Source organism: Octopus bimaculoides, chromosome 1 (genome assembly GCF_001194135.2).
Source record: "Octopus bimaculoides isolate UCB-OBI-ISO-001 chromosome 1, ASM119413v2, whole genome shotgun sequence".
Taxonomy (NCBI): domain Eukaryota; kingdom Metazoa; phylum Mollusca; class Cephalopoda; order Octopoda; family Octopodidae; genus Octopus; species Octopus bimaculoides.
The window spans coordinates 188,818,975-188,844,986 of record NC_068981.1 but is presented as its reverse complement, the minus strand read 5'-3'; the positions used below and the strand labels follow the sequence as shown (position 1 = coordinate 188,844,986).

General features: G+C 34.6%; 1 protein-coding gene across 15 annotated transcripts in view; it reads right to left on the bottom strand.

Annotated features, from left to right (window-relative positions):
* Window positions 1-26,012, bottom strand: part of LOC106875208 (dual specificity calcium/calmodulin-dependent 3',5'-cyclic nucleotide phosphodiesterase 1A) — a 1,568,460-nt gene that overhangs the window by 166,730 nt on the left and 1,375,718 nt on the right. For 11 of the 15 annotated variants that reach the window (XM_052973317.1, XM_052973316.1, XM_052973336.1 and 8 more), the window contains one exon: window positions 19,281-19,346. The exons of the other annotated variants lie outside the window; for them this stretch is intronic. In XM_052973317.1, coding sequence (XP_052829277.1) covers window positions 19,281-19,346 — 66 coding nt within the window. The remainder of the gene's footprint in view (window positions 1-19,280; window positions 19,347-26,012) is intronic. 15 annotated transcript variants of the gene reach the window in all.

Below are 26,012 nucleotides of genomic sequence, written 5' to 3'. Positions count from 1 at the left end.
TGAGATGCACCATTTTGAGCGTGGCCGTTGCCAGTACCGCCTGACTGGCTCCCGTAGGATTTTCGAGCAAGATCGTTGCCAGTGCCCCTGGACTGGCTTGTGCGGGTGGCACATAAAAGACACCATTTCGAGCGTGGCCGTTTTCGTGCGGGTGACACGTAAAAGCACCCACTACACTCTCTGAGTGGTTGGCGTTAGGAAGGGCATCCAGCTGTAGAAACTCTGCCAAATTAGACTGGAGCCTGGTGTTGCCATCCGGTTTCACCAGTCCTCAGTCAAATCGTCCAACCCATGCTAGCATGGAAAGCGGACGTTAAACGATGATGATGATGATATATATATATAGTTTTCATGAAGGTAAGATCAACAAAAAAGAATTCCATCCAGTATACAGCTATGAGTTACTAATAGTTTCATGCATTGGAGATGTAGTCTAGGCAAGTTTTAATAATGCGCCTTGTGTTTCCAAGCAACCTTCAGGCCAGAAAACAGGCTTGGAGACATTAGGCATGTTATTAAAACCTGCCTAGACAACTTCACCTATGTATGAAACTATTAGTAGCTGGCAGAATCATTAGCATGCTAGGCAAAATTCTTAGTGGCATTTCATCCATCTTTATGATTTGAGTTCAAATTCTGCTGGGATCAGCTTTGCCTTTCATCCTTTTGAGCTGATAAAATAAGCACCAGTTGGGCACTGAGGTAGATGTAATCGAGTACCCACTTGCCCCCAAATTGCTGGCCTTGTGCCAAAATTTGAAACCAATTTTCTTGTTATTTTAACACCTAAGGAAAACCCTATTTAGCATTTTTATGAAGGAATTTTGGTTACATTTCCATTAATAAATATTCTGATATTGATTTACTTCTGAACTGACTTAGTTTTCTTGTTTTCAACTCTAATTTGAGCAAATCGAAATCCAACATTTTGTGTGTGTGTGTGTGTGTGTGTGCGTGTGTGAGTGCATTCATGCACGTATCGCTAGTTTTAAATTTGCTTAAAATTCAAAACAATAACAATATATATATACACACACGCGCGCGCGCACGCACTTTTATCTCTGCTTTTTTAAACTTCCACAATCAACATTTCTGAGCTCTGCCTTCTGTTGTCATATTTTAATATAATTTTGTTTATTAACTTTTATGTTCATAAAAGCACTGTCATAATTATTTTTTTTTCCATTGAAAAAAAGAATAATATTAGAAGAGAAAATAATATTGTAAGATGAAAGAGAAATAATACTGCCAGGCATGGCTAGATATAGGCACAGATATAATTGTGTCACAGTGTAGTTTGCTTCCCATTCATGCAATTTTCAGTTCAGTCCTATTGCAAGCCACTTCTACAATACCATTGGGCTGATCAAAGCCTTGTAAGTGGCCTTGGTAAATGGAAAGTGAAGAAGCCCCTCACACACACACAAGCATATATATATATATATATATATACAGTTTACATCTAATTTGTGTTTGTTAGTTTCATCACCATCATCATTGTCATTGTTTAACGCCTGCTTTCCAAACTGGCATGGGTTGGATGGTTTGACTGAGGACTGGCAAGGTTTCTACAGCTGGGTGGCCTTCCTAATGCCAACCACTCTGAGAGTGTGTAGTGGGTGCTTTTTACATGCCACTGGCACAGAGGCCAGTCAGGCAGCACTGGCATCGGTCACGCTCAAATGGTGCTTTTTACGTGCCACCAGCACAGGAGGCAGTCAGATAGCACGAGCATCAACCACACTTGAATGGTGCTTTTTATGTGCTACTAGCACAGGAGCCAGTCAGGTGGAACTGGCATCAGTCATGCTCAAATGGTGCCTTTTACATGTCACTGGCACGGGAGTCAGTCAGGCAACACTGGCATCAGTCACACTCGAATGGTGCATTTTACATGCCACCAGCATGGGAGCCAGTCTGGTGGTACTGGCATCAACCATGCACAAATGGTGCATTAGCTATAACTTCCTGCTGTCTACCACAAAAGAATATCCAGGCTTCTTAATGCATCGAACATACTGCATAGTATTTGTAGACAAAATGGCTCCTTAAACGGTGTCATTTGTTTCCAGTTCCCCACATAAAACATTTCCAGGTTGATTGTTGTTTAGGGCAAACTTGAAGAGTGTTATCTCACTTAGAAACAAGCGGGAGTTAGTGACAGGAAGATTGTCTGGTCATTGAAAGACTTAATTTCAATGTACACTCGTTTGTTCCATGCAAACATGGCTGAGTCTGGGAATTGAAACTGTAATCCCATGACTGCGAGTCCGCTACCCTAACCACTGAGCCATTGCACCCCCACATAGCAACCATAGACCAGTAGTATCAGCATCAACTAAATCAGAGGTTGTCAAATTGTTTGGGCCACTGCCCCCACCTCATGGCCACGTAATACCCTCAGTGCCCCCACCCCTATTTTTATATATAAATAAATATTCTATATTTCACTAATTTATATATACTATGAATCATTTGATATTTAATATAACATTGTATAATTTGCATACAGTATTATGATATTATAACAAATTCATAGCATCCCCCAATTCACTGCCTTCCTCCCAATGATGAACTAAATAAAGGATGGTGTCCTACAAGAAAATATCACGAGAGAGACTCTGGGCTAATTAAATACTATTACTGATGCTGTTTTTGTAGCAATGGCTGAAGTTTTACTGTTTTACTCTTTCCTTGAAGCATTTATCTTTTTTTTTTTTTTTTCAGTAAAGCTATCAAATAACAAAGATTACCAACACAATGCTGAACAGAAAAATACATTCTGGTTTCTATATGCTGTAATTATCCAAAGAAAAAAACTTTTTAAAAGAGATTATATCAAGCTATTCTTTTTTTTTATCTTCAATTTCCAGTTGAAAATAATGGCTAAAGGAAACATCTTTAGCAATTGGTACTATAAGATTGCTTGGACAGATTTATCTACCCACTTTATATTAGCTTTAATTGCTGTTGTTAAAACTTCCTACCATGCAATCAATCACATAGAAAGCAAATGTGGGCAGGTGAGATGCAAACTTTTAAGCAGTTCCATACCTTCCTGAATTTTCAGTTTTAATATAATTTATGATTACACGTGAAAAAGAAGACATTAAAAAATACCAGCTATTTTAGAATTCCACAACTAATAACAATAAACTTCATAATTCCAGCAGAATATGCACACATGCTGACTACCTGATTATTAATGTTGACAGATGCTTTACAACATATTTAATATCTATAGGAAACACTATTTGCCTACTCATACACATCAAATCATATAAGCCAAGGCAGGTACTTCTATGTGCTTGCTCCAACTGCTAGAAATAGTAACCAAAGGCGGTGAGCTGGCAGAAACGTTAGCACGCTGGGCGAAATGCTTAGTGGTGTTTCGTCTGTCTTTACGTTCTGAGTTCAAATTCCGCTGAGGTCGACTTTGCCTTTCATCCTTTTGGGATCGATAAATTAAGTACCAGTTACGCACTGGCGTCGATGTAATTGACTTAATCCTTCTGTCTGTCCTTGTTCGTCCCCTCTATGTTTAGCCCCTTGTGGACAATAAAAAAATAAGAAATAGTAACCAAACTACCCTCAAATCATGGAATGACAGGCTGGTCAGAGTTGGAATGTTTTCATCATAGGCTTGCTCAAATATATCCCTCCAACATCATGTATTTCTATCTACACCATAACGATTTTGATTTTGTTTATGGTTACAATCATTTTAAACTTTCTGTTTCACAATTAGATTTTAAGTTGAAATAACGATTAAACACCTTTTCATTTTATTTGTCCCGTGGTGGCTTTTATCAATTCCCATTAATGGTTTTATATCAACATCTTTTTCTCACAGTTACTGTATATATATATATATATATATATATATATATATATATATGCTAGGGCCACTGATTGGCTCCCATGCCGGTGGCACGTAAAAAGCACCATTCAGGCATGATCGTTGCCAGCATTGCCTAACTGGCGCTTGTGCCAGTGACACATGAAAAAACAACTTTCAAGCATGATCGTTACCAGTGCCACTGGACTGGCTCCCATGTAGGTAGCACATAAGAAACACCTTTTGAGTGTGTTTGTTGCCAGAACCGCCTGACTGGCCCTTGTGCCGGTGACACGTAAAAGCACGCACTACACTCTTGGAGTGGTTGGCATTAAGAAGGGCATCTAGCTGTAGAAATTTTGTCAGATCAGATTGGAGCCTGGTGCAGGTTTCTGACTCACCAGTCCTCGGGCCAACCAAAGCCTTGTGAGTGGATTTGGTAGATGGAAACTGGAAGAAGCGCGTCGTATATATATATATATATATATATGTATATATACGCTTGACAACTGATGCTGGTGCGTTTATGTCCCTGTAACTTAGCGGTTCAGCAAAAGAGACTCAGAATAAGTACTAGGCTTACAAAGAATAAGTCCTGGGGTCGATTTGCTCGAATAAAGGCGGTGCTCCAGCATGACCGCAGTCATATGACTGAAAAGAGTAAAAGAGTTATACAGCTTCCAGGGTTTTGCTTTCCAATAGAAATTCTTTCACAATAGTTGCGTGGGAGATCAGAAGTACACTATTGAACAAATTTCTTGAGAAACGGTTGGAATCACTATAGGTGGCAAAATAGTTAAAGGGATAATGAATCATGTTATTAATGGTTCTTCTGATTGAAACATCGGAAAATGGACGTTTCTGCATTTAGAGATTTTATGATACTGTTATTGTTAATACACAAGAACATCATATATAATAAAGTTAAGTAGGTATGTCTTTTGTTTATGCATGTGTTCATGTGTGGGGTTCATATGTGTCTATGCACATACAAATGTGTACATGAACATTTCTATTAGAATACAAGTCGTCTATCATGTTTGTAGAAGTCTCAGCAAGCAGTTGGCTATAACAGATGATGTACAAACAGCAGCTAGTATTAAAGGAGAATAGTTGAAGCTAATGAGAAAAAGGAGCAGAAGTTACCATCTGAAGGCAGTTAGCAAGGGAAGTAAGTAGAAAGATAATAGAGCTGGTCAGTATTATTATTATGGCAGCAAGGTGGCAGAGTTGTTAGCACACTGGATGAAATGCTTAGTGAGTAATTCGCACATCACTACTTTCTGAGTTCAAATTCCGCCGAGGTTGACTTTGCTTTTCAGCCTTTTGGGGTTGATAAATTAAGTACCAGTGAAAAACTGGAGTCGATGTAATCGACTAGCCCCATCCCCCAAATTTCAGGCCTTGTGCCTATAGTAGAAAGGATTATTATATCAAGTTCTGATTCTCTAAGCTAGCAAGTTTTACATCACCTGTAACCAAACTCACATACGTCTACCTTTCTTCTATGAGTGAACGAGAGAACTTCTGTGTCATTGTTCAGTCGGTTAGAAATAACTGTTATATCCCTGAAGAGACAGATAGTAGTGGGGGAGAGAGAGAGAGGAAATTGATGGGTTTGAAGATTACTAGGGTCAGCCCTGTAATGCATTGCTTAAGGGTAATGGAAAGAACATTATCTGGGTTAGTGGTTTTGTGGGTTTGAAGCAACCAAAATGACTTTCACACATGGTGTATATGTATGCAAGGTGGTGAACCAAGTGGAAAGGAAGACAATAAATATGGAGAAGATTTAATAAATATGTATAGTGTCGAGTTGGATGCAAAGTGGGCAGTAAAAATAGGTTCCCTTCACTGTTTACAGAATTGAGCAATGTAGGAAAGGAAAACTCAGCCAAGTTGGTGGAGGTCTATTAGGCAAGGTAGAAACAGTAGGATAAAATAGAGTTTTAGATGTATCTCAAATGTACAAATATGACATATAGCTTAGAGTTAGTTAAGATAGAAGAGGAAAATTCACAGATGTTTTAAGCAAACGATATTGCAAGTGTAAATTTCTGCAAAATTTTATTTACATCCACGTTGGTAGATATTTTGAATGCATTAATATATTAAAGCCAAAACAATGGAGGTTGTATATGACATAGGAGAAATGTCTTACACTTCTATTTCTAAACTTAAATGCGATGCACATAATGTAAATCACATTATTACGCATTACAAGCTTTGTGACTTTTGGAGATTGCTTCAAAAGAAAAAGCATTGAATTTTGTTTCATTCACTTGAAGATGTTTTTCAATGGTGACACACTACATAAACACTATCACACATACACACATTTGTATGCACACACAAACACACACACTCATTCTCTCTCTCTCTCTGTTTTAACTCAAATAGTAAAATCCAAATATGAAGATGACAAAATAAAGATGTGAAAATTAATACTGAAGAATGTTAAGTTCAGTCTCTCTACACAGTAAATCACTTCTTCATGCAGAGAAAAATCAATTTTGTAAATATTTTCTTCTCCTAATCAATATTTCAGTCTTTTTTTTTCCCTCTCTCTCTCTCTCTCTCTCTCTCTCTCCTCTTTCCTTTATAATTCAGGAGAAAAAGAAAGCTTAGAGGTTTCAGAGTTAATAAAGCCATATCCTGATACTCAAATATTTATGAACTTGCTTGAGACCTAAAGCTATTTGAGGCAGACAGCTGCATTCGAAAAGTAGTATAAGTTGCCAAAATAGAAAGAGATATAAATTTAACTTGGTATTACATTCTTTTTATTTGCTAAGAACTATCTGGAAGCTAATTCAGGTCCAACAACCACACAATGTATTCATTAAACAAAACTATGATAGGATTTTAAAAGAAAAAGAAAATAATGCATAGTTTTTGAAAAACTAAACTTTTGTAGTAGTAATTATTATGATTCCAGTATTTGATTTGCAAACCTGAAGACAAGAAAAAGCAAATAATAATTTAGCTGGCAGCGGAATTAGGAAACACTAATAATTAAATAGATATTTTACTGTTTAATGGTTTATAACATGACTGAAAGAACGGAAAAATTTAAAATTTCAAACCAAAAGAAAGGAAAAATAAATAAATAAATTAAAATTCAACCAATTAAAATCCACAATGCAAAAATTAATTATTTTTTATCCATCTATTTTTGTTAGATTTGGTAATATAATAGCAGTTTATAATTTTAAAATTTGTTACTCATGACTGAACCATACAGAATTTCTAAAGTTAAAAACTAAATTTTCATTCTAAATAAAGAAAGAATCTGGGCCTTAGGTGCATATATACACATGAATGTCTATATAACTACATGTCAAAAACAATTTCTAATGAAATGGAAAATTTTAGAAAGCAAGTTTTTAAATGACTTCCCTGCTTCAAACTAAAGTTTAAAAGAGTGCTTTTGGTAACAATTATATTTAACTAATCTTGCAACACAAAAGCAGTTTTGTACTATGTCATCATCATTGTCATAACATTTTCATGTTTGCTTTTCCATGTTGTCATGGGCTGGACAAGACTTACTAAAGGTTTTCTATTGCCAACTCTAACCTCATTCCAAATAAGTTATTTTTTGGTCCACTGATCTTTATATATCTGTAGTGGCGCCTGATACCAGTTGCCATTTTGGAGAGTTTATCCACGCATGCGCAGGGACTAGTCTTCCGGAAGGAATGCAGGAAGTCCCTCATGCGCATGCGTGGTCATCCAATATCCAAGCGTTCCTGCGTCTCTCTGCCTCTTTTGCTTACTGAACTTCGTGGAAGCTAGACGTCTCGACAGCAGCTCTCCATCAACTCTACAATGAATGCACATAGTTAACCAGAGAGCAGGAAATGGCTTCAAACCATGCAACTTCATTGAGGGCGTCTCATCTAACCAAAAGGCGACATGCTACCGAATTCCCTCCTAGTGTGAGCAGAATTCTATTGTAATAAAATATTTGTTGTGTTGTTTTAGTTTAGAGTCTGCGTTCCGTTTTCTTTCTTGAAGAATTTAATGTACGGAATTGGGATACACAGGATGGTATATGCCAACTTCCCTATAGTATCAAAAACAAGGAAATCACTAAACTACAAAATTTTTGTTTATTGGATAATGTAAACAGCAGCATTGCCTTTACTCAAAGTGTAAGTGAAGATATGAGCAAGTTAGTATTGTACAGAATGTTGATAATTACCATTTATTTAAATTTCATAGAAATATATTGTACTTCCTTATAGAAGCAAATAGTTTCAAAAGGTTATCAACTTTCTCATCATTCTATATCTGCTTTCCACAATGAGTTATTGTAGTCAATTCAATTCTTCAAAAAATTTTATGAACATTTGTATAAATCTCCAAAGAGTAACCCTGCCACAGACCAGCATCCTATCCAGCGAGTGGGGTGGGAGAATATAGATGCCACAGAATCCAAGAAACTGGTCCCATGAGTGTCTCTGGCTCAGCAAGAAGTTTCTTAATGTGAGGAAACAGTTCAAGGCTAATGGCAGATTTATATTGGTGTTGTGCTGCAGTGTGAAGACACATGGCTCAGTGGTTAGAGTGTTGAGCTTACAATTGTGAGTTTGTGAGTTCGATTCCCAGACCAGGCTGCATGTTGTGTTCTAGAGCAAGACACTTTATTTCACGTTGCTCCAGTTCACTCAGCTGTAGAAATGAGTTGCAACGTCACAGGTGCCAAGCTGTATCGGCCTTTGCCTTTAACTTTGGATAACATCAGTGGTGTGGAGAGGGGAGGCTGATATGCATGGGCGACTGCTGGCCTTCCATAAGCAACCTTGTCCGGACTTGTTCCTCGGAGGGTTACTTTCTAGGTGCAATCCCATGGTCATTCATGACCAAAAGGGTCTCCTCTGTGCTGCAGAATATGGGATGATCCTACTGCTCCACGCACACACAATTAATTGCTACTACTATAGCCTTTGTTCTTCTGAAGTAACTGCATATTCTCTTCAACCAGCAACCCTCTCACAATGATCTTCTTCCCAGGCCCAGCATTAAACATTCATTGACTATTTCCTCCCAAAGACTGCAACTACAACACTCTGGAATTATCTCCCTGCCTATGCATTTCCTGCAAATATTGATGTAAAATGTTTAAGCTGAGTATCAACTGCATTGAGTTTGCTAGTGTAGAAAGGCTGGCACACATGAAAGGCACCACCTCTCTCCATTCAATTAAATATTTTTTTCAAAACCTACTTTATTACTAAGATACCAACATTGTTTTAATAACACATGAAGGAGGAGGCTTGCGTTAAACATTACAATTTATATCAACACATGACAAAAATTTCCGTTTAATTGCTGAATCATAGTGTCAGATTTTTGTTTGTTTCCTTTATACAGATCATTACTACTTTCATTGTATTTTAATTTGTTTCTTTGATGTCTAAACATAACCTTAACTTTTAAGGTACAATTTTCATAATACTTAGATTTAATTATATTCTGATCTCTGATCTTGTATTTACTATCAGACTAGACTCTTGTAAAGAACTCATTCTAATCGAATTTTGTTATTTTTACAAAACAAAGGTTTTATAACAATGCTAAAATTTGGTTTTTTAATTAACTTTAGAAATACAGACGTTTTTTTTTTTTTTGCTTTTTTTAAAATGTAAATATTACATAAATCTTAAGAAACATATTAATCAACTTATAATTGCCAACAATTATCTTACCAGGTCGTACATTTTAGTACCTATTATGATTTTATTTTTCCAAAGCACAGACAAAACACAAAAGGTAACAAAACAGTATCACAGAAAACCTTTCATATGCTAAACAATGAACACCATCTCACAAATACATAATTACTCAACAAGTCAACAACATCTCTGCGCCAAGCATCACCATCTGCTCCTCACAGCTAGTTACCTGGACCATTTGCAAAACAATCTTGCACTACTTCTCAGACCATCTGCCAACTACCATCAAAACCCATCATCAATGAAGGCAGCAAAAACACTTTTACAAACATTAAAATGCCTCACCAGTTGAGTGCGACCAAGCAACAGAATCCAGGTTTTCAGCAGAATTCAATAACCTTACAATTACCAACATAGACATTGCAGCACATACACACAACATATACAATTATAGACACACCTAAGATATACCACACACAGTGATGTAAATAAAACCCTCATAAACCCTCATTACACATTAAATATCCGTTAATAAAAAAAACCTTACTAAAGGGAGCATATTTTTTTAAGTAATCGTTCAGTAATTCTTCTTGATTCTAGGTGTACATAAACGATTATCATAAAATCCATGGACATTATCAAATATTCATGTTTATAGAACAGCATTTCTTGATGAATGATAACATTATTAATGTCATTCCCAACATGCTCAGTTCCGTTGAAACATAGCAATGCTTGCTTTAATCCCACATGGAAGATGTAGCCATCCTTTGAAAAGATTGTTAGCTTTAAAACTTCATAATCTCCCAAAATTATCCGGGAATTTCAATCTCTTGAATTAATGATGCATGAACTGGATTCATCAAATCCATGTAAAACTTCATTTTATTTCTTTTACATTCTGCAGCACTCAAGCACACAACATTTATTCTCTGACTAGTTTCTTTTATGCAGCATACTTTCTCCAAACTCTCATGAGTTGATCACCAAACTTCTTTAGTTTGAGATTACATATTTTTAACTTTGGTTTATTCAAATCCATTCAGAAATTCCAAGGTATTTCAATTACTTGACTGCCAATATCATCTTGCAATTTAACAATAATATGTTCATTTATCACTGGTGATTTTTTTCCTTTTTATTTTATTCCAATTTCATAATCATTTCTTTTACTCTTTTTTACTTGTTTCAGCCATTTGACTGTGGCCATGCTGGAGCACCACCTTTAGTTGAGCAAATCGACCCCAGGACTTATTCTTTGTAAGCCTAGTACTTATTCTATCAGTCACTATTGCCGAACCACTAAGTTATGGGGATGTAAACACACAAGAATCGGTTGTCAAGCTGTGTTGCGGGGGACAAACACAGACACACACACACACACACACATATATATACATATATATGACAGGCTTGTTTCAGTTTCCGTCTACCAAATCCACTCACAAGGCTTTGGTCGGCCCAAGGCTATAGTAGAAGACACTTGCCCAAAATGCCATGTAGTAGGACTGAACCCGAAATCATGTGGTTCATAAGCAAACTACTTACCACACAGCCACTCCTACACCTGCAGAATTTGTAAAATGTTCATTGGAATTTGCAGAATTTTCATTATAAATTACAATGTCTTTCTAATTTATAAACAGTAATTCCAGATGTCTGTCTTTGTTGTTGTTCATAAACACAAAATAATACCATTGTGTAATTCTTTTTGTGATCAGACCAAAGATTCCTCGAACTTGACTTTTAAATATTTAAAACAAAATATATTCATTGCTAACCTATGTAATAGCAGCATTAGAATTGGATAATTTGTTCATTGTATTTATTAATTTATAGGTTACTTTAAATTTATGTATACTTTATTAGTCAACTTTCCAAAGAATTTTTAACTAAATTCTCATAAGAAACTAAAATAGAATAATTTTGATGAAAATGGAAATATATATAAAGGATGAATTTTATTTTATTTGGAGACAACAAGTATATGTGGGATCTTAATATGCATATGATTTGCTTTTCCTTTCTTGAAAATATTCAACTATTTGGTTTTGAGTACCTGTATTTTAGAAGATATGTAATAAAACTTGTTTACATTGTAATATGATATATTTTTCTTACAATTTTGTTAGTGAATTCTATAATTTTGGGATTGCTTAAAGAAAATTTATCAAAGTTTAAAAGCCAAGGCAAATTTACCAATAAATACAATTCGAATGTTGATTTTGTTGAATTGCACAAAACCTTTATGAACTTGTCCAGTTTTGCTTCCACTTCCAATAATTAAGTCCATCACACCAATGATCCATCATTGAGATGGAGAACTGTTTTATTTCCAATAATAGTAAGGAGTTGCTATTATCAACCAGGGTCCTTATGACTCTTGAGAATCCATAAAGAGTTTCTTGTTAAAATTTATGTGCAATAAAATTATGTTTCTATAATACACAACATATTTTAACAATTTTTTAACACACTTCCTAATATAATTGTAAAAATATGAATTTTTACACGTCAAACGGCTATGAGGGTTCGTCCAAGTAAAACAAGAATCAAAGAGGTCCTTAGGAAAAAAGGGTTGAGAAACACTGATCTACTGAAAAGAATACTCATGTTTAAAACCAAAGTAACCTCTCCACTTCATGATCCCTTAGTTAATTATTTTTACATAATTATGTCCACTAATTAATGATAGAATAACTGACTCTATTAGATGCAAGGTAGAATAGCTGACTCTATTAGATACAAGAGGTATCAGATACGATTTCTTCTCATAATTGTCTGAGCTACATAATTTATTATAGCATGAAATTTTCATTTATATCATTATTTATTTAGCAAAGCAGATATCATATAATATCAATTACAAACTAAAGATTATTCTGTAACTTATATTATTTTGATAAGAATTTCTATCTGGTGTCTGGATAATAATATTTCTTGTGAAAAATGTAAGGTTATTAGTAAACGTAGTCTTGAGACATGAAGCTGCATGTTAATGATAATGTATTCCATTTAACCAGCATCTGTTCCTAGAGTTTATATAAATACCATTCCATATTCTCTTCATATTGGAGTTATAGCAATTTTATTTTTCAAAGCATCTTCTTTCAGATTCTAGTATTTCAGACATATTTTTTTCAACTGATCAAATGATTCAAATTTTCTGTAATGCAACAAATAGTTTATATAACTCAATTTAAATTAGGAACAATTCTGTTTTACGATCTATAAAAAGCACTAAAATATGACAAAAGATCATGACAAGTAAATGCTGTAAGACAGATTTGCTTAATCCTTGCCAGCATGGATAACTACATATGATAATGCTTGAAAACAAAGATTTTGCTTGTATTACACAATATTTTCAGATGAAAATATTATCCATATTACATCATACTGTAAATCCTGAGATCGATTGCTCTCCTGTTCTGGAACTCTAATTTGTTCTAGCTTTCTTATTCATGAAAACGTGAAGCTTTATATAAAAACATGATTTCTAACATATTCACTTCTAGTTTTTTTATATTACACAATGCTCCAGCCAATACGGATGCTGCTAAATGTTTGCTAGACCTGCTAGAAATAGTAGCCGAATCTTCTTCAAATCTCACCTTGCCGTATTAGAGAAAGAATACTTTGGATAATATAATTTTCAATACACTATGTCAAAAATAAATAAATAAATAAAAGAACGATCTTGGTTGGAATGCTATGGACCTGCTCTATCAGGATTGACCTGGAGCTAAATGGCAACAACAACAACAACAACAACAACAACTCTAGAAAACACTGATATGTGTTGTTTCTTTCAGTGAAGAATTGTTTCTTGTAAGCTATTTCAATATGAAGTTGTTTCAATGTATCAGCATAGTTTGTTGTATTTTGAGATTATGCTCTGATGACTTTGAGAGAAATTCTTTCAAGCTATATTTATAGAAACAGAACCTGTGGAACTTCCTTAGTTTATAAATTTTCGTATTTCTTTTTAGACAGGCGCAGGAGTGGCTGTGTGGTAAGTAGCTTGCTTACCAATCACATGGTTCCGGGTTCATTCCGACTGCGTGGCACCTTGGGCAAGTGTCTTCTACTATAGCCTCGGCCTAAACAAAGCCTTGTGAGTGGATTTGGTACACGGAAACTGAAAGAAGCCTGTCATATATATGTATATATATATATGTATGTGTGTGTATATGTTTGTGTGTTTGTCCCCCCTACATCACTTGACAACCGATGGTGGTGTGTTTATGTCCTTGTAACTTAGAGATAGAATAAAAAAAGAGAGAATGAAAAAACTCATGGATTTAGCGGTCAAGCTTATATATAAATATATAAGACAGCTTTCCACAAAGTACCATGGAAAGTACATGGTTGCAATGTAAGTTTCTTAACCACACAGCTATGTCTGTACTTATGTTAAAGATTGTGATTTTGCCTTTATTTACATTCTGTAGTCAAAGCTGTTTAGTCTGTGATACTCAAACACACAAACAATATGACAAACAGAATGATATTAAAGAATTATGATGTGGCATAAAAATCATATAATCTTCTATTAGGCTCCCCCCCTCTTTATGTGATCTAAATATTTTTGAAAATATGGTTGTTATTTTTGAAAGAAATTGTTATCTCAGCTGCTTGGAAATAATGACTACTCAGAGAAGAACAGAAATTGCAATCTTTGTCTACTGATCAGTTCTTCTCAGTTTGACTGCAAGTAATGAATTTCAAGTGTTGTTTAAAACAAATCATCATCATCGTCAGTAATGACAATAATGATAGGGATGACGATGATGATGATGATGATGATGAAGGTGTGAAAGAAATATATTTTTTATCTTTTACTTGTTACAGTCAATAGACAGGTCATGCTGGAGCACCGCTGTTGGTCGAAGAAATCAACCACAAGATTTATTCTTTGTAAGCCTAGTACTCATTCTGTCAGTGTCTTTTACCAAACTGCTAAGTTACAGGAATGTAAACACAGAAACATCAGTTGTCAAGTAATGGTAGGGGTACAAACACAAGACACAGGCACACACATACACATATATACGACAGTCTTCTTTCAGTTTCCGAGTCCGAAATCCACTCACATGGTTTTGGTCGGCCTGAGGCTATAATAAGCATATATATATATAAATATATATATGCTTTCGGTGTGAATGGCTTTGTTATACGGTGCCGTATTTTACAATCCTCTAAATAATAATAATGGTATTTTTATATAAGCTGAAAGCTTTTGCCATTCACCATGCAAGGACTAAGGAAAATAGTCTAATAACGGGGCATATAAACCCTCAACAGAAAAAAGAAGGTTTTCACATCTGCATGGGAAGCGAACCCACATCCCTTTGTTAAGATGACTGAGTGTGTTACCTTCGCATGTGGATGGGAAAGCCTTTTTTCTGTCAAGTGCTTATATGCCCGTTATTAGACTATTTTCCTTAGTCATTGCATGGTGATTGCCATAAAGTTTAAGCTTATATCAGGATATCATCCTTATCATTTCCAGGATTGTAAAACATGGTGTCGTATAACAAAACCATTTGGCGCAAAATGAGGACATACCGATACACACACACACACATACACACAGACATTTTCAGTTTTAATATACATACATATATATATATATATATATCCCATGCGGGTTGCATGTAAAAAGCACCATCTGAAAGTGGCTGATGCCTTACTCCCTGACTAGCTCCTGTGCTAGTGACACATAAAAAGCACCCACTACACTCTTGGAGTGGTTGGCATTAGGTAGGTCATCCAGCCTTAGAAACATTGCCAGATTAGATTGGAGCCTGGTGCAACTGCTGGCTCTCCAGACCTCAGTCAAACCGTTCCACCCATACCAGCATGGAAAACAGATGTTCGACGACAATGATGATGATGATGATACATGATGGGCATCTTTTATTTTCGATCTTCCAAATCCACTCACAAGATTTTGGTTGGCTCAAGGCTATAGTAGAAGACAGTTTGCCCAAGATGCCGTCCATTGTGACTGAACCCGGAACCATGTGGTTGAAAAGCAAACTTCTTACCACACAGCCATGCCTGTCTCTATATGAAATGTTTACAAAGTTGAAATGCCTATTTAGCCATCCTTGTTTTTTGAACTATTTGAGATGTTAGGACTGAAGTTACAATTGTGAAATATTTTCCTCATTACTCCCCCACAAAATGTTTTGACCAATTCATTCTATAAGACTTTGGTAAATGCTCCATATAGGAAACAGTTTGCTTATACTGCTGAACAAGATATTAAGAATATTTATTTAGCTATAAAAAGTATTTCTCAGATCCATGAAGAAAAAATGTTTTAAGCTTCCTCTTGAAGTCTGAACTTTTCTGATAGCTAATGTCAGTGCCTTCTATATCTTCAGACCAAAATGCCTTTGGATAATTTCCCATTACTATTACTGGATGGTTCTGAATAAAGTTGCTAATAACTTCTGGAAGTAGATTGGAAGCATCTAAACGTCTGAGATAAGTGGCAGCTAATAAGATTATTATATTTCAGATTATTAATTTTATCTTTAGAAAATGTAGCTGTGAATATTAAACATTTTTTTTTTTTTACCTCTAATGATGATGTTAATAACAAAAATATATCAAAAAATTAATTATCTTATTAGATTTCAATCAGTGACTTACAAAAGAGTTTCATTTTCTTTTAATCATTAGATTGTGGCCATACTGGGGCACTGCCTTGAAGGCCTTTTGATCAAATGAGTTGACCCCAGTACTTACTTTTTTAAGCCTTGTACTTATTGTCAGTCTTGTTTGCCAAACCACTAAGTTACTGAGATGCTGACAAACTAAAGTTAGTTGTCAAGCATTGGTGGGGAACAAACACACACACACACACACACACAATGGGCTTCTTTCAGTTTCTATCCACTGAATCCACTTGCAAGACTTTGGTTGGCCTGAGGCTATTGTACAAGGCACTCAAAATGTCACACAATGGGACTGAACATGAAAACGTGAGGTCTGGATGTATATTTCTTACCACACAGCCACATGAATAAATTTTGAAAATAAAGAGATTTTTTTTAACTAGACATATGCAATATTCTGGTATTGTCAAGATGACACCAACAAATGTAGGGTATTACAAAAGCTGATATTTTATGTCAGGACTTTAGGACATAAGGGAAATTATTTCTTTATATACTTTAAGCAAAGTAAGAGTGACTAACCATTTGATGATGTGTTAATATTTATAGCAGGGCCATAAGGGCTAAAAGGAACAGAGCAGAGTTTTACTCCCTCATTCTGTCATTGGGAGGTTGCACTGCAATGGCATTTCCACTAGAGAGGTATAAAAATCCTAGAGGGACGACGACCTTTCTCTTTTTTCACCACTCTTGCTTTTGGGTAGTTTGACTCGTCAACTAACACAGCCAGCAAGAACTGCTAGCTCACTTCACCTTTGGTCATTACTGCTACCACATTATGAAGCAGGCGCATTTCTTACTCTCTTCTGTTTCAGCATTAATCACATAAGATGTAATCACGTTTGTACACCTTTTATTTATTCACATCCACTTTTGTATGAACACTGTTATAAAAACTTGCTGTTTAACATTGAATTGGTGTTGTTTGTCACACCAATACATGCACCTTATCACAAACAAGAACACATGATTCATGTTTACTCTTCACTAAATATTCTTTTCTACTCTAGGTACAAGGACCGAAATTTTGGGGGAGGGAGCCAGTCGATTAGATTGACCCCAGTACTCAACTGGTACTTAATTTATCGATCCCGAAAGAATGAAAGGCAAAGTCGACCTCGATGGAATTTGAACTCAGAACATAAAGACCGACAAAATACTGCTAAGCATTTTGCCTGGCATGCTAACGTTTCTGCCAGCTCACCACCTTGAAGTTACCAAAATATTCTTTTCTACTCTAGGCACAAGGCCCGAAATTTTTGGAGAGATGGGGGCCAGTCAATTAGATCGACTCCAGGTATGCAACTGGTACTTAATTTATCAACCCCGAAAGGATGAAAGGCAAAGTTGACCTCGATAGAATTTGAATTCAGAACGTAAAGAGAAACGAAACACTGCTAAGCATTTCGCCCAGCATGCTAACGTTTCTGCCAGCTTACTGCCTTACTCGTCACTAAATATCAAAACTCATGCATGTATCTCATATAATGCTATGAGCTTTTATATGATTATGTGAGTTGACTTTCATTATCATGATGGATAGGTTAAAAGGTAAAGCTGATTCTATGATATTTAGTTGGTGTTGAAAAGAATCATTTGAGCTTTGATGGTCTCCTGCTTATTCAGGTAATCAAGGTAGATGTTTGGGTTTATGAATGTAAATGATGAACATAAATATAATTTAGTACACAGTATTTATCAATTACAATTGCAATGGTTATAAGACAAATAACATAACTAAGAGAGACTAAAAAGTGAAATAAAATGATAATAACAATATTGACTTAAGAGCAAAAAATTAGAAAAATTGCCTTATGACATTCATTTTTAGTGACAAAATAGGGCTAAATGGTAAATATGCCTTTAAAATTTTAAAAACAATGTGATATCTAATGGAAACATGATATTAATATAAAGAGCTTTGTTGATATATTGATATAATTGTTCTAGCATAAACCCTCTCGTCATAAACTCTCAACATAGTAAGTCTGAAAGCATTTTAATCTTATTTTTTATGTAAACTGCTTCATATGATGGGATTGAATTTAGAAACTGAAAATTTTCTTTCATTACAAGGACATTGAAAATAAACATTTTTGCTTAATTCATACTGGTCATTTTTAAAGAATTCACATCTAGCTTCTAATGATTTATGTTCTCAGTTTAAGTTTTATTTCTCTGATAGTAAATAAAATATTTCTCTGATAGTAAAATAAAATTGAAGGGTAAAAAGAAATTTACATTCTTTTTAAACATTAAAGCAAGTTTATTATTATACAAAACTATCCCTTATGCAATAAATACATCTAAAGTAATAAAGTTTGTTGCTTTATAATTTATAGAAAAATATTAATGAAAAGAGAGAAAAAAATATAACTTTATATTGTTGGTTTATACATATAAATCACAGATATTGAACTATTGTTAATTGCTTCATAAATTTAATAACTGACACAAAATATGAGCTCCCAAGTTTATAATAATATTAATTCTTTGCAATGTTTCTGTATATTCTTTGATACTTTTATGCAAGTTACTAGTTATCATTATCAAATGGCTAATAGTTTATTAGAAAAATAATATGGCTAAATGAAGTCATTTAATAGTAGGGGTCTGGATATTTCAAGATTAATGATAATATCTAATAAAATTACGTTTGATATTGAATTGCAAATGAAAGTGAATAATCAGCATAATTAGGAAAAAAACAAATTTCTAAGAATAAGAAGAAATGTTTCAAGCTCACATTTATTTTAAAGGCAAAAGTACAGATATTTATTTTGGGGATATAATATCAACATTGGAAACTATTCACAAACAAAAACAAAACAAAAAATATGTTTAAAGCCTAGCATCTAAAAAGCAATAACTACAAGGTGTCCATATGCTGGGAAGAGAACTTAAAAAGGGGTACTTTTTTTTTTTTTTTTGGTTAAACTAAATGACAACATTGATGTACCACGACAAAAAGCAAAACAAATACCACTACACAGGTTATCTTCTAACTGACCTTATTTCATAAATGGCCAAATGAGGATCAAACACATATTGAATTGGAGAATGACTTACGTGACACTTGACCATTTTTAGATCCAATAGAGGAGTCATCCTTAGTTTTATCAGGTGAATTTGCCACTATAAAGAAAGTAAAGAAATTTCCTTGATAGAACAATGTATTTCTTTATTCTGTTTAGGTGTGCTTGAATGAAGATTCTGTTGGTGCCATAAAACAACTCACATTATATATATAATTTAAAAGATAATATAGATATATCAGATCATACAGAACAAGAGTACCAAACATACGGCTGACAGCAATGTTTAATTTAGCTGCCAGGCTCAATTTTATCAAAAGAAAAAATATATTTTAAGTTGTAAAGTATTCTGTAAAATATATATATATTACTTGCGTGTGTTCTAAGTTGGAGCTCAACTAGAGTTATGATTAACACCAGTTCCAGTCAGCATACCTCAGGGAATCTGCCATTATCTCAACCAATGAGATAGAATCTCTAAAACGTGCCTTATTTCCTCTTCACTTTGTCTATACATGCCAAGTAAAATTTAAGTTATTTCTTCATGTGTTCATCTGAATTGATTCTAGTGATTATGAAGAACATTGAAAAGTTTCACTGCTGAAACAGTGTAAGCTTTTTATCAAGAATTGGTCTTCTGAAGATCTGTATGCATTCATTTGAGCAATGTCTATTTCCATTCTCACTTTAACCCTTTCACATTCAGATTAATCTGCCAAATGTAATGGTTATGCATTGATGTTTTGAATTGATCATGCAATTTTTTCATTGCTTTGGGATTTCGATGGTGTGGTTGTTTATTTTTAGAATTACATTGTAGGGTAGGTGTAAGAGGTCAAATCTGGCTAGTTTGAACATAAAACAGTAGAATATTTGGGCTGGTTATGGACAGTTTAAACGCTAAAGTGTTAAAAGCTCTTAAGTTACTTGTTTGTTTGTGTGTAAGTGTACATGCCATATTTCATTCCATAACGGCTACTTCTGAAGAGCACAAGGTTACATAATCGGACTGTTACTAAACACTCCATTGAACCCCTAGTGCAAAACCGATTAGTGAGATCAGCTGTAATGGATATATAATACTGCACACTTTGATTGATATATATGCACATATACATACACATATTTTAGCCTACATTATGAATAAGGTTTTTAATAATAATTGTCTCTAGCATGCGTGATTTAATTTACATTTCAGTCTACCTTGCAAAACCAAATGAGTTTAAACTCCACAGATACAAAGTTTGTTGCAGAGAATATTCTATAACAAAAAAAAAAAAATTTTTTAAATAAAAAATAATGTTTAGAATTTATAGGAATATTAACAGAGATTATATTCTACCTACAATTATTAGCTTTGTGTTGTCAATGTCTTTCAAAATAAATTCATAATCAAAACATTAATTACTGATTTAACCCAATTTCTGTTGCTATTTTTTTATTGTTACAACAGAGATGTGTAACATCAAGCAGCCTTCATCAATTTAGTTAGCTTGCTTGAGGGTATTTTTTTCTTTAATCATATAACATGATTACAAATTATATTTAAAAAATTTACAAACTGTGAATTGCTTTCAACAAAATCATGCATCATAATCATCATCATATAACATCCGCTTTCCTATGCTGGCATGGGTTAGATGGGTCAACAAGAGTGGCAAGCTGGGGAGCTGCACCAAGCTCCAGTTGTCTGTTTTGGCATGGTTTCTACAGCTGGATGCCCTTTCTGATGCCAGCCACTTTGCAGAGTGAATTGGGTACTTTTTATGTTGCAACACACACACTCATTCACCACATCACACCAGACCAGACCACACATGCACATATATATACATACATACATAGACACGTATGTGTCTATGTGTGTGTGTGTGTATGTGTATTTAATTAAGATTACTGTTCTAAAAAAAAGCTTAAGAATAATGACAGAACATTTGCTGATGAAAAGACTTAATACATAGATTCAACTTAAACTAGAGAATATATATACACACAGATATGTATATGTTCAGCTGCCATGAATCCAAGATGTCTGAAACCTGTGCAATGCTTGATAAGGGATTTTACCAAATCATTGGTTTTTAAGTTAGGATTACATAAATGAAGCCATTGATTAATCATTCCAGTGAGATAAATTACCTCAAATAAATAACTATTAGGTTGGTGCATAATTATTGCGGCTTTTTTTCAATACACTTTTTTCAACAAAAACAATAACAGTATTTAACAAAAACATCTTTAAATGATTATTCTGACCATCTGCCAAGTAAATGGGGAGCAGTAATTGAAGCAGATGGTGAATATGCCCCAGAATACTCATTTAAAGATGTTTTTGTTAAATGCTGTTATTGTTTTTGTTGAATAAAATTTATTGCAAAAAAGCTGGAATAATTATGCACCAACCCAATATTTCACTGCTTCAACAGAGCACAATAAAAAAATAAAAAGCACAGTACTTGCAATTTTAAGTGTAAAAGTGAGTGACCTCAAGAAATAGTAAAGAAACAGTGTATAGACTCCATTGTGTTTGATTAAGTTCTCACATTCATCAATCTCTATTCTAACCGTAATTTGATATGAATTTCTTAGGTGTGGCTGTGTGTTAAGAAGCTTGCTTCCCAACCACATGGTTCTGGGTTCTGACCCACTGCATGACACCTTGGGTAAGTGTCTTCTGCTATAGCCTTGAGCCAACCAAAGCCTTGTGAGTGGATTTGGTAGACAGAAACTGAAAGAGGCCCATCATATATATATGTGCATGTGTGTGTGTGTGTGTCTGTGTTTGTCCCCACCACCATCGCTTGACAACCGATGTTGGTGTGTTTGCATCCCCGTAACTCAGCAGTTCAGCAAAAGAGACCGATAGAATAAGTACTAGGCTTACAAAGAATAAGTCCTGGGGTTGATTTGTTCGACTAAAGGTGATGCTCTAGCATGGCCACAGTCAAATGACTGAGACAAGTAAAATAGTAGCACAAAGTCAGAAATGATGCTGAGAGTAACAGGTTAAATTAGTGGAGGTGCATGGCTTTAGTGGTTAGGATGTTGGACTCATGATCATAAGATTGTGGTCTCAATTCCTGGATCAGGTAGTGCATTGCATTCTTGAGTAAAATACACTTCATTTCACATTGCTCCAGTTCACTCAGTTGATAAAATGAGTACTTCTGCTGGGCACTGGTGTCCCATCCAGGGAGGAGTATATATGACGGAGAAACCAAGAAAATCAGCCTTGTGCTACATACAGAGTAATGTGGACTAACCAGTTGATAAAACTGTCCCCAGTATATTTTTTTGTGAACCCTGGAAAGAGGAAAAGCAAATCTGACCTTAGTGAGATTTGAACTAAGATGATAAAAGCCAGATCAGATATTGTAAAGCATTTTATTTGACATGCTAAGCCAGTAAGTGTGGATGGCAGGGGTTAGCAGTTATACATTGTATGTGTCAGACACAAACTTTGTAGATCTTCATACTCAAAAATATGTTGACATGTGCATAGGTCTATTATGTACATGTCAAGTTAATAAAAGACTGTTCATGGATCTAATCTATATTTCCCCATGTTGATCTTCAGTTGGCCTGTTTAAGACAATGTATTTGCCTCTATTTCCATATTTTTGCTCTAATTATATATTTCTTCATTGAAGATGAAGGATGCTGCCTCAGATCATTTTTTATAAGGCTACACCTTACATTGGAAATTCTCTCCATTTCTGAGTTAGAATTGGTTTGCATTAACTTTCATAAAAAAGTTTGCTGCTGGAAGCCCATATTTATTATCTTTGAATAAGAAGCATTTTAGGTTTCTTTAGTTTTAAACAATCAACAATTTCTGCACTTTCAGTTCACCTATTCTAATCAAATGGCATAAATGCCATATAGATCAAATATGCTTCCATGTTATGGAGCGAAGAAAGCAACTTGGCTGTACTTTGAAAAAATCAGATACACACACATACAGACATTTATATTTATAATTATATGTTTCCCAGGTTTTAGAACAGGTGCACTGTACCCCTGTAACATGATTAAAATGATTGTCATCAAGAAAGGCGTCCAGTCTTAAAATGTCTTGCCCAACCCATACCAGCTTAGAAAAATGGCTGTTAAAATGATGATAATGATGCATATATTATCAGTAACTTATCCATAACTTATGATATTATTAACTAGCAGAATTGATGGTAATACACTGATCAGTAATTATCAGTAATATACAGTGTGATGATATATATCGCCTGGTCTATATTATATTCAGTAGCAAGTACAACCCTTGTAAAAGTTACAGTAGTCTCTACAATGTTGAAAAATACTTCAATCACCCTATGGAAACGTTCTTTAAAATGAAGATCAGAGTGAATTTCTAAGTGTTGACTTAAGAACAAGTTCTTTCTTGCAAACCTCAACAAAGCTATCAAGCCAGACTTAATATAAACATCTAGACCAGTGCAAGTTCATAGATCAACTTACTATATGCTAGACTAACTGGAAGTCAACAAAACTAGTAATGGTGCTGGCGTAAATTAGTGGTGATTGGTATCTCGTCTACTGGCTAGATCATCTGAAGATTGACCAAGTACAGATGCATGAAACTTTGAGTATGGGATACTGTAGGCTGGATCTATCACTCTCATGTAATTAAATAATTCAGGCATTTGATGAACCACCAAATAACATAAATTTTAAATGAATTGAAATTTACTTCTTAATGTACCAAAGAAAACAGAACTCTACATAGAGGAGGTAATTGTTAGTGACACTTAAAGAAAGAAGGAGATAATTGAAGAAATTAAAACTTACTGCAAATTGAATTTTAATACTTTTAGATATAATCTAACTTTAAAAAAATGTTAGCGTGCAAGATAACAATGACAGGCATGTTTTGCTATTATTCCCCTTCACCAGTGGAGTATAGTCTTTTGAAGCCTGCTTTGATCAATAGACAGTGACTTTTGCTAGTAGAAAGAATAACAATGGTTATAGCAAGTTTAAATTGCATAATACCAAAAAGCAAGCCAAGGGAAATAATTCAGATGAACCCAATGGAATCAACTTTTATTAATTCAGATGCATAATGATGTAAAAGAAAAAAAATTATGAATGAAATGAAATTGCTTCACAGATAGAGAAATAACAAAAACCCTCTATATAAAATGTTTGTAAAAAGTACTGTTTTACTTTATATATGTATGTATATTTATATATATATATATATATATATATATATCTGTATGTATATTTATATATGTAATATATATGTATGTATATTTCTTTATGTAATATATATATATCTATGTGTGTGTATATTTATATATGTGATATGTATATATATGTAGTGTCACCTGACTGGCTCCCATGCCAGTGGCACACAAAAGTCACCATCTGAACATGGCCGATGCCAATAACCTCTGACTGACTCCCATACAGGTGGTGTGTAAAAGGCATTATCTGAACGTGATTGATGCCAGGACTGCCTGACTGGCTCCTGTGCTGGTGGCATGTAAAATGCACCATCCGAACGTGGCCGATGCCAGCACCTCCAGGCTGGCTCCTATGCCGGTGGCACATAAAAAGCACCCACTACACTCTCAAAGTGGTTGGCATTAGGAAAGGCATCCAGCTGTAGAAACATTGCCAGATCAGACTGGAGCCTGGTGCAGTCGCTGGCTCTCCAGACCTCAGTCAAACTGTCCAACCCATGCCAGCATGGAAAACGGACGTTAAATGATGATGATAATGTAATATTTATAATACAATATATATCAGATATACACATACATATATATGTAATACAATATATATATAATATATACGTATACATACACAAACACGTATATATTGTTAATCATATTGTGTGTGTATGTGTGTACATAAATACATAGACAGGTGAACAGATATGTAAAACTAGGATTCTTACTAATTATACATCTTGTAGCTTCATGTGAAAAATACACTATTGAATTTCAGCAATTTGCTATGGTTACTTCTGCACAGTAAATTTTAAATGTGTAAAGTAAATAAAAATGGAGTTAAATCGTCCTCAGAGAGATGGAAAATATTTGTTAAAATACTACCTTAAAAGCAGTAATTTTTTTTTTTTAAGTTCTAATAAGTATTGTGTTGATTAGGTGTCTGTGTGTTGTCAAGTCATAACTAACAAAAACGAAGAACTGAATTCCCAATAACTGCATTTTCAGATCACAAGACTTATGTAATACTGCAAATTAACTATTTCATAAGACTACAGGCTTCTTTAGTAATGTAGTCACAGTTTTTGTTAATTATTGAGAAACAGTAAATTATAATTCATAAAGTTTTTGCATTCGGTAAAAACAAAATTTTATTTTTAATACTAGGTAACTAATTTACGATGGTAAAATTAATTACTTAAAGCATTTCTTATTTCTTCTGCTTGGTATGTGATACATTGTGAAATGTGATCAAATAGGTGTAGGAGTGGCTGTGTGGTAAGTAGCTTGCTTACGAACCACATGGTTCTCGGCTCAGTCCCACTGCATGGCACCTTGGGCCGACCAAAGCCTTGTGAGTGGATTTGGTAGATGGAAACTGAAAGAAGCCCGTCGTATATATGTATATATATATGTGTATGTGTGTGTATATGTTTGTGTGTGTGTGTTTGTCCCCCCAACATTGCTTGACAACCGATGCTGGTGTGTTTACATCCCCGTAACTTAGTGGTTCAGCAAAAGAGACCGATAGGATAAGTACTAGGCATACAAAGAATAAGTCCTGGGGTCGATTT